Source organism: Alnus glutinosa, chromosome 14, assembly GCF_958979055.1.
Source record: "Alnus glutinosa chromosome 14, dhAlnGlut1.1, whole genome shotgun sequence".
NCBI classification, from domain to species: domain Eukaryota; kingdom Viridiplantae; phylum Streptophyta; class Magnoliopsida; order Fagales; family Betulaceae; genus Alnus; species Alnus glutinosa.
In genome coordinates, this window is record NC_084899.1 from 24681070 (window position 1) to 24695693 (window position 14624).

The 14624-nt window shown below is 35.7% G+C and overlaps 1 protein-coding gene across 2 annotated transcripts; it reads right to left on the reverse strand.

Moving 5' to 3' along the window:
- Positions 1-8159: 8159 nt before the first annotated feature.
- Positions 8160-10840, reverse strand: LOC133857291 (transcription factor bHLH3). Of its 2 annotated transcripts, none has more exons than XM_062292499.1 (2): positions 10682-10840; positions 8160-10517 (listed from the first exon to the last, which is right to left on the reverse strand). In XM_062292499.1, the coding sequence occupies exon 2, from the start codon at positions 10121-10123 to the stop codon at positions 8603-8605; it is 1521 nt and encodes a 506-aa protein (XP_062148483.1). In that variant the 5' UTR covers positions 10124-10517; positions 10682-10840; the 3' UTR covers positions 8160-8602. The 2 variants fall into 2 exon arrangements, with proteins under 2 accessions (XP_062148483.1, XP_062148484.1); XM_062292500.1 differs by having other exon boundaries at positions 8160-10450; positions 10682-10814.
- Positions 10841-14624: the final 3784 nt, after the last annotated feature.

The following is a 14624-nucleotide window of genomic DNA, read 5'->3' on the forward strand; positions in this document are numbered from 1 at the left end:
TATTTTATCAAACAATATATTGAGTTAAGCAACGGAGTGACCCTAGGGACCAACGAATTTTCAGTGACTATTTTCTTTATATTGGAAGTGGCCCGTCACCGGTCCGGCGGTTCAAAAAATTGCTTCAACATATACTAGCTATATATATAAAGATGATCACAGAAAGGAAAATACTGAATCGTGGTGGTATATGTTCCATTCTCAACTTCAAATGGGTCATGTGGTACGTATGAGACTTCATTAACTTCAATAGTTTTGAATTATTTGTCAAAGTAGTCTTGTCGTGTAAAAGGTTTAGCACGTACACGCCAAAGCTGGGGATCGGACCAATTTAATCTGGACAGAGGTGATTAAGCGTGTTTCTACGCACCAAAGGCAATGCGGCTGCCAAGCTGAGGATGATGTTTTCACCAAGTTTTCTCCGTTCAAAATAGCCCAAAAGAAAGCCGATGGTGAAAGAAACTGTCCAGAACTGGGCTTCAGTCAATTAAACAAGGGCTACTTTTTATTTTTTCTTCACTTTTAATTATCTTTTTCCATTCAAAATGGCCCAAGAGAAGGCAAAGGGCAGATAGTTTCAGCTGCAGGGAATAACCAAAGGAAATTCCAAAGTTGGTTGTTGAATCAAATGCATAAGTAATTCTTTGCTACGTACGTAGGGCTTACTGCCGGACAGTATGTCCAAAGTTTCAGCTGCAGGGAATAACTCTTGGAAATCTTCCTCTTAATTATCGTTTAGTTAACATTAAATTAAAAAATTTAAGTTAATAAAAAACAGTGAATTTAGTCAAATTAATATTTTACCAGTCTTGAGTCTTGACAATACTCTACGTTCATTGCACTGCATGACTTCTTTTTCACGCATGTGAAACGTACACGTAAATTTAGGATTGAAATCAAACCCAGTTTCTTTCTTTGCGACCCATTCAACTTTGAAACTCACAGCACAAATGGCCAAGACTCAAGAGTAAAACGGTTCCAACGTATATTGGAAAGATCAAGTCACACAAGTTGGTGAGAGCATATAAATACCCCATATCCCTGCAGACAGATTCTTCATTAAATTGTTTATTATTATATTTGCTAATTAAAGAAGAAGATGAGGCTTCTAAACGTTCTTCTCGTACTCACAGCAGTGCTTTTTCTTATGAGCATGCCCGCATACAACGCTTGCAGAATCTTACATGGAGAAGAACAAAAATTGATGAACAAAAGCCTTTTGTTAGGATCACTACAAAGAGATTATGTGCCTCCGTCTGTGCCTAATCCGGGCACTCACATCCCAGCTTCAACAATCAATTCAAGGGCTTTGATGGGATCACTGCAAATGGGTTATGTGCCTCCATCTGCGCCCAATTCAGGCACTAAATATATCCCTGCTTCAACAAATGGCCAAAGGGCTTTTGCGGGTCATAATATGTCTCCTTTACTAGGTTCATTGCAAAAGGGTATAGTCCCACCATCTGCACCCAATCCAGGTATCCAAGGGCGGAACCATGCACCCATGTCTTTGTTCCGGGTTCCCACAAAAATTTAGAAATGCCACAAAAAAAAAAATGACCCATTTTTCTCTCTCTCTCTCTCTCTCTCTATAAATTTTATGTATTTTTATAAAATGGATCCCCAAAATTAATTTTTACCTTGAAATTTTTTAATTTTGCCCCCCTTCTCCTAATATATTAGTTTTGCCCTTGCAGGTACCCACATCCCTGCTTCAATGCTAGGCCAAAGGGCCTTCGTAGGTAACAATTTCCCTCCTTTACTAGGTTCATTGCAAAGGGGTCCTGTGCCTCAATCTGCGCCCAATCCAGGCACCTACATTCCCTCTTCAAAGCTCGGCCAAAAGGCTTCCGCGGGTCACAATATAGCTCGTTTGCTAAGCTCACTGCAGAAGGGTCCTGTCCCTCCATTTGCGCCCAATCCAGGCACCCACATCCCTGCTTCAATGCTAGGCCAAAGGGCCTTTGCAGGTCACAATATGGCTCCTTTGCTACTCTCTTTGCAAAAGGGTCCTGTCATTCCCTCTGCGCCAAATCCGACCATCCCTTAAGGTGCGTATGCTACAGTAATGGTTCCTCATGACGTGCCAATAGAAAGGAAAATAAAGCTCGTTTAACATGGGCACGAGCATAATTTATTTATTTTTTTCAAAAAATAATAATAAATAAATGTTAATCTGAAACCTAGATCTAACGTATTTCTATTTTAGTTGGTGTAAGAATAATGGCAACAAAAACAGTTGCCAGCCTTTCTTTCCGTTTCATTTTGGAATTATTTTGTATAAAATCCTGCTATTTGCTACATACAGTACTACTATATGTACTTGGAAATTAAGAATAAAATCAAGCTGAAGATTTTTATTTATTTTATTTTTTTCCTACTGCATCCATGCATGTGTTTTGTTTCCGTCTCCTAATTTGGGGATAAAATGGAGACATGAATCCTATATACGTGTACATGTACGCATATTTGGATCACCAATATATATGATTAACTTGAAAGGTAAATTGCCCCTTCGATCAGCACCTTAATTGATTAATAGTTATAATTTTTCCCCTGCGCGCACATGTACGTACAGTATCTTCAATACATAACATTATGATCAAAATGATTGTCTTGAAACCCTAATTTGAACACCATGCATAAGTTATGAAGACAAATGGGTACGTAGTCGGCCATGACAGCTAGCCACATATAGTGTCGAGAGTCGTCGTACCACACCCGGTGCCATTTGGGGGTGGCACAAGCCAACCCATAGTCTCTCGGGGGTGGTTGTAGCCACCCCTTGCTGTTTCGTAGAGTTTTTTTTAGTAATTTTAATTGTATTCTAATTAAAGTATATGAGTTGTTACCAAACTAAATATTAAGAATAACTATTTCATTCCACCACCTTCTATTCTTAAGAATAGCTATTCATTTTTCTAATGGAATAGTCATTCTGCAAACCAAACGATGCCTAAATGTTTTACTATTCTTTTCAACCTACCAACAAAATCCTTCATTTAAATCTAATGCCACTGCCCCTCTCCTCCGCAATAGAAGCGGAGAGCGGTGCTGTTGCTTTCAATGGAGGAGTGGAGGTTGCAGCGTCGATTTTCTTGAAAGGGGACGGGGCTCGATCTGTCCATGGTTACACATATGAGTTTCTCTTAAAAGAATAGAAGAGATTATCCAGTGTTTTTGTCCAAATGAGTTTTTGGTATTACAAGCTGACTTGGCTTGCTGTTATATATTGGAGGCACAAAAAACCTGGTTTATGCCAGGTTTCTTATAAAAATTATTCTCTTTACTTTTTATTTTCAGCACGAAATCATTCAATATTGACATGTGTTTGTCGTAGGAAAACCAATTTTTTGATATAAAACCGAATTAGGATTCTCTCGAATTATTTGTTCGAATTTAAGAGAATTCGAACAGATGATCGCAAAATACCACTTATGAGACCACTGAATAAGTGGTTGGGCAGTCTAATTTTTATTTGGTCATGTGGGTCTTATTAATTGTCTCTCACAATCACTAATCTAAATTTTCTCAAATTCGAACAAATAATATGAAAAGATTTTGATGGATCAGATAAAAGCAGTGACTTAACAAATTACCTACAAAATGGGGAGCAATTTTTCTCGTAAAGGGGTTTGAAAAGGCATCATTAATTATCCTTGTTTGGCTTATAGTCATTCTGTCGAAGAAATGGTCCATACCTCAAAGAAATGGCCCATCCATGAGACTTTTCTTTCCTCGTTCGCCTCATCGATCTGGACGGATGTTCTCAATTGTTCTCTCGGGTATTTTTGTTTCGGTGAAAAAAAAAAAAAAAAACCAAAAGAAAAGCATTAAAAATTACAAATTCAAACACAAAACACTATCAAAATGGTCAAAATTATTTTAACTTTGTGTCACATCAATATATATATATATATAGACACACACACACAAGAGCCAATGAGAAGTGCTAAACTTATAAATTTTGTTTTCCAAAATTTCATTCGGTGTCAACCATGGATGAGATTTACTGTTTTAAAAAATGTGTTACAATTTTATAAGATGGTGACACATCATTTAGGAATTATTTTTGCCAAAAAAAAAAAAAAGAAAGAAAGAAAGAAAGAAAAAGAAAAGAAAAGAAAATAGAAATAGAACATTTTCCAAAGTCAATTCACTTCAAACACACTACAAATTTAGAAAAAGAGAAAATATATACCTTAATATGCTCTATGCACTCTTCATCCGTTTTACCTAATCTTTACTTGCCCAACAAGATGAGACTTTCTGAATAAAAAATTGGTGGTCGCAACATGCTAGGATAGTTCGTAGGATATGAGGTATTGGACTCTAGCTTGGATGTTGAATAAAAGTAGGCAAAGAAAGGTATTTAATTTCTTTGGGAGATAGTTGATTTTCCTGCAAATTGGGGTCAAGAAAATCCTACCAACTATAGTCTAATATCTATTACACTGACACGTGCCAAAAATATATATGTTTTTTACATACATTTTGGACTGATATCAATTTCGTAGATTGAGTTAGAAAAAATAATTTCAACCTACTGGTATGAAGAAAAAACGTACTTGGCACTTTTCTTAAAGTCCTTGCCCTCAAAGCCCAATTGGTGCGCTTACGTTGCCGAGCATTGTGAGCCCCTGCATGAGCATTGGGGCTTCGCTGGTCATCATTTAGCTCCTCCATAGGCAGTCAAGCATACCCAAATGAACGATTTTGGTGTTGTTGGTGACAATAAATAAAAGAGACCTGCTATTCCTTTAGCTCGTGTTCATCTCTTGTCAAACTCTTTTTTAAATTTACTATTAATTGAATTTGTATGACCCACGTGAAGTTAGACGAAAGATGAACACGAAAAAGAAAAATAGTATTTCTCTAAATAAAATCCATTTGAAGAAATCCATTGCTTGTGCCCATGTTATTGATATTTTTATTTCTCTTTAAATATCATACGTGTATTTGGCAATTAATTATGTTTGATATATAGACAATTAATATATACTTGAGGCGATTATAGGAAAAAGAAATATTTTCATGAAAGAATAAAAAGATCAAGGAGACAATGTATTTTCATGAAATAATATTAACTAAACATTATAAAAAGACTTTTTTTTATTTCTTTTTTCAATCCAAACAAAAAAGATAATTAATTAATAAGGCTAAGATAGAAGTTTCGTGCACAACACTTCTAGTTCCACGCACGTTCCATAGTACTACTTATCAGGTCATAAACTTCATGGATGATCTTAGCAACCATAAACGACCGACCAAGTACACACCCTGCACTCTGCAGGCTTGAACGACTAGCGTTTCAGACAAACGTTTCTATTTCTTGAACTGCATGTTCTTTCACGTCCTTATAAACGACAACAATCAAAACTAAGTAAATTAATGGCAAACCGTTTTGCTAAAACATGAACGACAAGATCTTGACACGTCACTAAAACCATGAATTGGTTGCTAATGCTATGGCCGTACGTTTTAATTCGTTCTTTTTTGTTTTCAACTTAATCTATCGATCTCTTTCGAAAATAAACTTGGAATTGAAGCTGTTTATTCAAAATCTCTCTCTCTCTCTCTCTCTCTCCAACCTAATAGCCATGCATATTCAAGTGGTGCACAAAATATTGGAAACAACTTATAGAAAATTGAATCAATGAATTTCAAAATATTTCGAATTAACCTCAATTACAGGGTTGGCAACCAAGTTACTTATATGGTTGTTCCCAAGCAAGAAAAAAAAACGAAGAGAAAAATATAAATTAAAGCAAAGGCCCATGAGAAATAAAAGTTTAATTAACAGTCGTCTCTCATTCTGCTAATCAAATGTTCATTATCGCCTTGGTCCTGAGAAGGAAGCCGCAGCAACACCCACATCATATAATATAGAGTCATGAAATGGAGCAAGGGTGTGCATGCTGCCCTACATGGCCTGCTGGCTAGCTAGGTGCAAGTGCCCGTGCTCCGTCCCGGAATATTAGTACATGGATTGGGGCCGGATGGAGTTACAGGACCCCGTTGGAGGGACTGAATAACCACGAGGCTAGTCTTCCTCAACCATTGCTCTCCTTCCAATGGCCTCGTTGCTCCAAGTTGTGGAGAAGTAAACAAAATGGTAAAAATAAGCACAAGTACTACGAAGACACTTTTCATGTGTGAGAAACCCATCTTTCTAAAGATATGAAAGGAATTGTTGTTTATATTCTCTCTTTCTTTTTTCAGTGAGTTTTGAGCTAATTTAGTTTCGAAGGAAATCGATCAGTTTTTGGGATGGCTTCGATCATGAAGGTGGAGGAGAGCTGCTTATATAGGGCTTGCTTATGTGTTTAATTTCTCTGGGTAGAAACTTTGACTAGCTAGTGCCTGCAAGGGTTTACTATTATTTCGGAGCTTGACTGATCCACGGTTTGAAGGTTGAACGGTGTTGGCCGGAATGGATCAAATCCAATAGCTTCAACGCCAAGCAGTCACATATTGTGGCCGGGGGGAACGTGGACTAGCTATGTTTATAATATTAAAAAAAATATATGTATTTTTCACGTCTAACATTTTTATAGGTTGAGTTTGATAAAGTTAAAGGACAGGTGTCTTGATATTACTGCATTCAGCTGGTCCATGATCTGGCCGGTCAAAAACATTGAAAATAAGTATGTCAACGTACGAAAACAAAGTATACTAATTAGCGGAGATTGGTTAAATTATGACCAATATATAATGAAAGCCATGACGAAAGCGGAATGTAAGGGGTCAAATGCTTGTGTCATATTTTGATAACAATAATCGGACAACTAATTAATGGTCAAATTGTTGAAAAAAAACTTGCTATATATAAACAGATCGAAGACAAAACATGTACGTATTTAAATGTTGAAGCATTCCCTTCCAACATTGATCAGATAGAGCATTATTCTTGACTTGTACACCAAGCTGATCAACTCGTGATTAAAAGTCATGCTATGTTTATTTTTGGGGTTAATTATCCTTTTCCTTTTTAAATTAAATACCACTCATTTACACTTTGCCCTCATGAACCCTAGTCACAAGTACTCAACTGCCTTAAACTTAAACTGTTATTTCTTGGCATAAATATTTTTCTTTAAACTAACATGTGAAGATCGATAGAAGAATGTTACAATATTATTAATTAAATGATTAAATCAATTATTTTTTTATCTGTTTAAGCTTTTAGGATACTTGGTGTTCGATCTAATATTTATTTGTACATCAAGTTGATCAACTCATCATTAAGCCAATCTATGTTTATTTTTGGGTTAATTACCAGTTTTCTCTCTAAACTACTACTCATTTACACATTGCCCTCATGAACCACCACCAATCACACTTAAACCGCTTTAAATTACCATTTCTTGGCAAAAATCCCCCTCATTTAGTCAAGATTGTAAAATCAAACGAAATATGTGTTTTGTAGACGGAAATACCCACAAATAGAATATACAAAAGTTAAAAACTAAATAAAAACTAATATATATATATATATATAAATTAATTAAACTTAAAAATATTTCTTTTGGTGGATATTTAAGTGAATTTAATTCCTAAACTTGGATTATTTTCGTCATTTCACGTCCTTTTAACAATTTTGGCTAACGGCCTGTGATTTTTGTAAGAAAATCGTAGTTCAAGGAAGTTGATCAGTGTGACAAGTGGTAATTCATGGGGGCATTGTGTAAATAAGTGGTAGTTTAGAAAGGAAAAAAGGTAATTAATGCATATTTTTGTGAAGTAATCGAGGGTTTTATCCTCCTCCTAATGGTACAGAGAGGAGATATACATGGAACTGTGGAAGGGTAACTTGAAACAGAGAAATTCATATGGCACAATTGCCATCCAAAAGTCTGGTTGGAATATTCCCTGTAAAATATGCACTGAGATAGAAATCACTGCTGAGCAAGTAATAATTGGTTGATTTTCTGTGTTGATTACTCTTACCAAAATGATTACAGCAATAAGAAATGAAAATTTCAATTTTGGACTCCATATCATGTAATCTCTAATTCCAATTGTTAATCATGTAACAGAGAGGTCTTACTGTCTATATCCTGAAACAGTTCAGAAATACCAAATTAACCCAAAAAGCATGAAAGGCAAAGTAATTCGGACAACTAATTGTAGGAAACTGATCCAGGACAAAAAACTGGTAGGGGAAAGAAAAATAAATGATTAACCAAATAACAAATTGCTACAAGAGAATGCTTAGGACCGACTTTTTGATGGCTGCTGTCCTTTCTCCTTAGTTGAGCCGTAATAAGTTTACATTTACTATTTAATGGTAAACTGTTGCCTAAATCCCCAGCCCACCTGATTCATGGTCTTCACGCACAAAGATCAGACCATGAATCAGTCACCATGAATTTTACAAAACAAGATCATTCAGCTATGTAAAGTTAATGGCAGAGGAAGACATTCCACCTGATCCATGGTCTTCATGCACAAAGATCACACCATGAATGAGTCTCCATGAATTTACAAAGCAAGATGGCAGAGAAAGACATTCATAAGTCGGTCAGCAATAACAAATTCCATTTTTCTTAAAGGAGATGCACGGGTCACCTAAACCCAAACTCAAGATTTGAGACTCAGATCACTTCGAAAGGGCGGCCTCCAGCTCCGCCTTCAACTGCTCTGCAGCACCGCTTTGAGTTCGAATGGAAAACGTATGAATAACTTTGTCATTGTCCATTGAAACATCAGCCTCTTGAGCTCCAATTTGATGTTCTCTAAACGCTTTGATGACTCCAGAAACAGGGTGAGCATCCAATGGGCAGCTCATTCTCACAACTGAATCCTCATGTCTTGCCTGAAAATCAATCTCTGGTGCCGAGAACTGCTTATGATTAGTTTTCTCCAGCTCCTTTTCAGTTTCCAAAACCCTGATCTTCATCTGGAGATCAGTGATATAGGTAATGGCATCACCAAGCAGAGAGGCCTTGTCCATCTTAGATATATTGGGAACAACAGCTCTTAATGCATAGAACCTCTGGTTAAGCTTCTCACGCCTCTGCCGCTCTGCTTCCACATGATTCAGTGGTTCTTCTCTCCCATTGGCAGGCTTTCTCCCTCTCTTTCTCGGTTTCCGCTCATCAAGCTGAGGTGATGATTCATCCTTAGCCAGCTCCAAACTAGAAACTCTAGATTGTGCATTAAAACCCCCAACAACAATTTGGTTTAACTGCGGAAGCAGTTTTGCTTCATTATCATCACTTCGACATCCATTAGAAGAATTTCCATAAACATGACTGGTACCTATTGTTTGTACTTCAAAAGTATCTGAAGCAAAAGCTGAATCATCTTCCACCTTAGGGGAAAAGTTTATATTGACTGAGCAGGATTTTGTACCGCCTAGACTAAGTTCACGTCCAAAAATCCTTGGAAACACCTTTGACTGTACAGAGTTAGATTCCCCAAATATAGTTGTAACCATATCCAAAATATTCTGTTCTTCAGGAATTGATTTGGTAGAACCAAACTCAACAACTCCAGATTTCACAGGTACAAACACCACAGTTTGGAACCCAGCTGGCCTCGCAAGGAATGACCTCTGTTTATAATGATGCAAGCAACTAGGCACATCTGAAGCCCAAATTGATTTACCTGACGCATATGACTCCCCAAGGCCACCTGATGAATCACACTGAAAGGGAAAGTACATTGAGGTGAGGTAAAACATCTCAACATCCAAGACCCCATCTAGCCTTGTTGCAAAGTTATCCTCATCCGACCTACCAAAAGACGCATGAAGCTTCTGGAGCACCTGCTTCTTCACCTCCTCTTTCTTCTCAATTCCCTCAAAACTGCCATCCCCACTTCTATTCCCAACTCCAGCTCCCCCGCCTTTTGGGCCTCGGCAGTGTCCGTCGCCCCAAATTAAGGCAGACCTACCAGATTTCAAGTTCACAACCCGCCAGAAAATTGCATAATTCCAATTGGAACCTTCAACAAGCTGGCACAAGCCCTGCTGCACACCCAATTCATCGCGCGGGGTAACTAAATCCGACAACACATTCTCAGAAGCCGATGAGATCAAGAACTCACACGCTTCTGTACCCAGCACTGACTCCACCATGGCTCTATCTTCTCCATTCACCCAAAACTTCTCACCCATCTTACCCCTTCCACAATTATCTTACTCAAACACCAAAATTCTCAAACTAACTAAACAAACTTCACAGAATTCAATTGCACCGGATTGAATAAATACACGTAAGGCCTCCAAAAGAGAAATCTATGTGTTAAATTTCACAAACACTGCACTGGGATCAAACAAATATCCAAAAGTCGGGTCTATCCAGATGGAAGATCTTTGCCCCACATCTGTTGACCAAAATTATCGGTTTCTTCTGAAGCTTAAAAGCTTCTCAAATCACAACACCGCACTGAAAGTAAGCAGATTTCAGAAACTTCTCTCTACCCATTTAGCAGATCTTTGAAACTATCAATTAAAGAAACTAATCAGTTCCCTCTGAAGCTCAGTTCTCACTTGATTCACAAATTTTACCCTGAAAGCCAACAAATTTCAGGAATTCACGCATACCCTTTTAGCAGATCTTTGAAAAAATCCCAAATAAAAAAATTTCAGTACGTTTCAAAGCTCAAGTTTTAGAAGTAGCAGAAACAGTTTAAAAGACTCAGAAAGGTTCAAACTTGGAGAAATAGACTTTACCTGAAAATTAACACGGGGTTTCCCCTGTTGTCGATGTTAAGCTTCAAGATCCTCCAGCGTCACCTGACGACCACAAACACAGCAGACAAGGAGCTCGGTTTTAGCCTCAGATCTGAATGCGTATTCTAATCCCACATGGCTTTTCGTTTCTTTCCTTTTTATTTTATTTTATCTTTTTTTTTTTTGTTTATTTTTTCTTTTTTTTTTTTTTTTTTTTTTTTAACTTTTTGTTCTTGTTTTCTGGGATTTCGCCAGATGTGAAATCTTGTTTGGCATAAATTAAATTTAAAGTTGATGCGAAGAGAAGACATATACGAAGCCAAGTTGACATGTTTTTAAAAAAATTTAAATAATAAAAAATTATATAAATGATTAGATGTATAAATTTTAAATCCAATATTGAATGTGAGAGTAAAGAGGACTGTCGTTTAGTCCTCAATTTTTTTTTACAAAGTTTTTCTTTAATTTAGTTTATAAAATCATTATATGTGCTTTAAAATATGAGAATCACATATTTTTTTAATAAAATGATTCGCTACCTTTCAAGATATGATCTTCTGTTATTAAAAGACACAACTTTTGACCATTTTTCTTTTGTGGCAAAGTGGTCACCTAATTAGTTTCACAGAATTTTTTTTCTTTTTTTTTTTAAATAAAAAAAAAAAGTAAAAGTAAAATTGTCACGTAAGCAAAAGTGGTCAAAAATTATGTCTTTGGTGGCAATGTATCATATTTCACTCTTTTAGTAATATTAAAAAAGTATACATGTTTAAGGCACACATTGTAAATTTGTAATTTTATAAATTGAGATAAAGAAAAAAATTTCAAATAAATTTAAAGAAAAACTGTCCTTTATTTTAGATAATAAGGTCTTTTTTCCTCATATAATTAGAAATTCAAACAAGGATAATTAAGAAACAAAATTTTAGTGTTAGAAGATGAGAAAGTTATCTTTATGTAATTTATTATAGTCTTAGTGTACATATATAAGATAGATCCAAAAAAAAAAGAGTCATATCTATGAAAAGATAATGTTGTACAAATCAAGAACTGTGTTTCTTTTTCCCTCTATTTCTTTTCTCTCTTTTTGGGTTTGACGGGATTATTAATTACCCAAAAAAGGTATGATTACAATTCCCAACCTTAATTAAAATGGTAAAGGCAACAATCTGTGCCAGACTCTTGGATTGTGTTGGAATCCTAGTAGTTTTAAGATAAGATTTTTCTAATGCCTGTTTTCCTGTAAAGATTGTCCGATCTTCAGATTGCGAATCCTAATTATTTTAAGATACATATTTTTTGCCACTAAATAAAGTTTATGGCAATAGGCTTGCTTATATATAAAGACAACATTATATTGTATTCTCTCCTCCTTTGTATTGATTATATATATACACATTGTATCTTGGAGATAGTTTCAGGTTTTATATAAATTAAGAGAGGCTGAGGGAATGATATTTTTCCTTAATACTAATTAAGAAGAAACATCGTTGTTATTTTACGTGAACGTAAACAATTTTGCCAAATCACGTTATATTATTGTGCCTTGATTCTTGCTTTTCTTCATCTTTCTTTGATATTTTTCTTATACGTGTACTACAACTTTTAGCAAATCGAATGGCACGATGAAAGAGAATGATCGAATCTAAATTAAAACTTAATTATGAGTTAGTACAGATCATTGGCATTCGCTACTTTTGCTAAAGCTCTAAATTTTGCTTTCATTTCAATTAAAATATTTCACGTGTTATGTCTTACTTATTAAAAAAGAATTTAAGTTTACACGTGAATCGAAATAGAGGTGTTTGAATATTAATTAATCCATTAAATCAACCATTTTATACAGGCTTAAACATAAATAGTGATTTATCTGGAAGAACAAAAATTAGAAATAATGACATTGTAGCTTAAATGCTTAATATAGCTAACTAGCCTTACAACGATCTGGCAATGGTACAATATATATATCAAGCTTGAAAGTGAAAACTACTTAATTACAGATAAAAAGACAACATAAAACAAATCTTAGGCACAACATTATTTATGTGCGGGGATAATTTTTCTTGCAACTACAACAAATGTTGTGATCATATGACGACTCTAGGATGATGATCGATCACCGGCCAGCTAAATTAAGCACCATGCATGTTGATTACTTGTTGTGATGCCCCTTACCTGGTGTTGGGATGTATGTGGTAGGATTACGCACCGAAGGTGTCACCGGAGTATGTTGATAACGGGAAAATGAAGCCATTTTTGCGCCATACTTTGGCTTTGTGCCACCCAGTGGCCTCGTGGCCTCAAGAGGCTTGGCCATGAAAATCAAGAACAAAAACATCACTACTGTTGCAGGTATGGAAATGTTTCTCCACCAAAAGTACATTTTTTTTTTTCTTTTCTTTCCTTTCAACGAAGAAGCTAGAAATGGTTGTATTGCAATTAAGAGCAACTTATTTGATCAAAATTTGGTGGGGAAGTATATATCAAGCTTCATCACATATATATACACTAATACACACACAGATGAAAAGCTTGCGTTATTTCTGGGAAGAGAGCTAGCTAGACTCCGGAAACGTGTTCAAAAGACAATCTCTATCAGAGAAATTTTGCAGAAATGAAGGTGAAATTCATATACATTCTGTTACCCCGGCCGCGCGCTTAATTGATGCCCATGCTGGCTAACATGAAGTCTTCATTTCACATTGTGATTTCAATTGTTTCGTGAAACAACTATTCAACAAAGGAAATTACTGCAACATTCACAATATATAACATTTTCCTAATAATATAAATAGCAAAAAGACCTTCCCATTAATTCGATCTGTGCAGTGCTATGAAAAACACATAAAACGGCAGGGCAGGAAGTTGACATTTTTGTTTTGCATGCGAATGTCAAAAGCTCTAAATGTCTACCCCGGTCAATATTGTCAACCAGTACCTGTCATCGTTGATGCAAGTTCATGGTAGATACTAGGTTGACAAACGCGTTGGACTTCTATATATATACTCATCCCTATTCCCTGTTGCCACGTACATGACGCAAGCCTTGTCGTGGGCTTTGTTCACCATCTTCTTCCACGTCAAAGCATGCACTTCGTGCTTAATTAATTAGCTCCCAGTGGTATTCCAGCTTGCATATATGTGAACTTGTGCAGCAAATTGCGTATGATTTTCATGGAAGCTAGCTATGTACGTGATCGAAGGGCGCTGTAAGCCTGTAACTGTAAATATTGTTACCCGAAATGACATAGTAATTGTTATATGTACTAATTAAACAGGTGGAAACTGCAAATTAAGTATTTCATTTCTAATTGACAATCAACTACATTAATCCGTCTAATGGAATCCAGACACCTCTTCAATTAATATACGTTTAAGTTTTTGGGTGAAATGCAAATATGTGGAAATGGTAAAAAAACCGTATGGAATAAAGTCCAGACGGTTTAAAAACGTCTAGAATTTTTTGTCAGAAATTCAGATTCTGGACGGTTTGGCCCAAACCGTCCATAATTGATTCATGATGGTTTTGCCCAAATCATCAAGAATTAATAATTTCTTTTTTTCTTTTTTATGATTTATTTCTCTTCTTTTTCTATTTCGATTTATTACTTTATATATATATATATATATATATATATATATATATATATATATATATATATATATATATATATATATATATATATATATATATATATATATATATATATATATATATATATATATATATATACCACTAATAATATAATGATATTATTTTCATTTTCCACCTCATACGGTTTATTTGCCCAATCGTCGGACTGTCGATTTCTTGTCCATGGCTGTCGAATCGGTGGCTAGGGTTCGCCGACCTCGCTCACCATTACTCTCGCTGCTACTGGGGGCTCTCCAAGCCTCGACTCAAGTACTGATAACTCAAATTTTTCCAATTTTTTGTTTCCGA

Excerpts from the sequence above, each read along its gene's own strand:
- LOC133857291 (XM_062292499.1), bottom strand. The coding sequence starts at position 10,123 with ATGGGTGAGAAGTTTTGGGTGAATGGAGAAGATAGAGCCATGGTGGAG.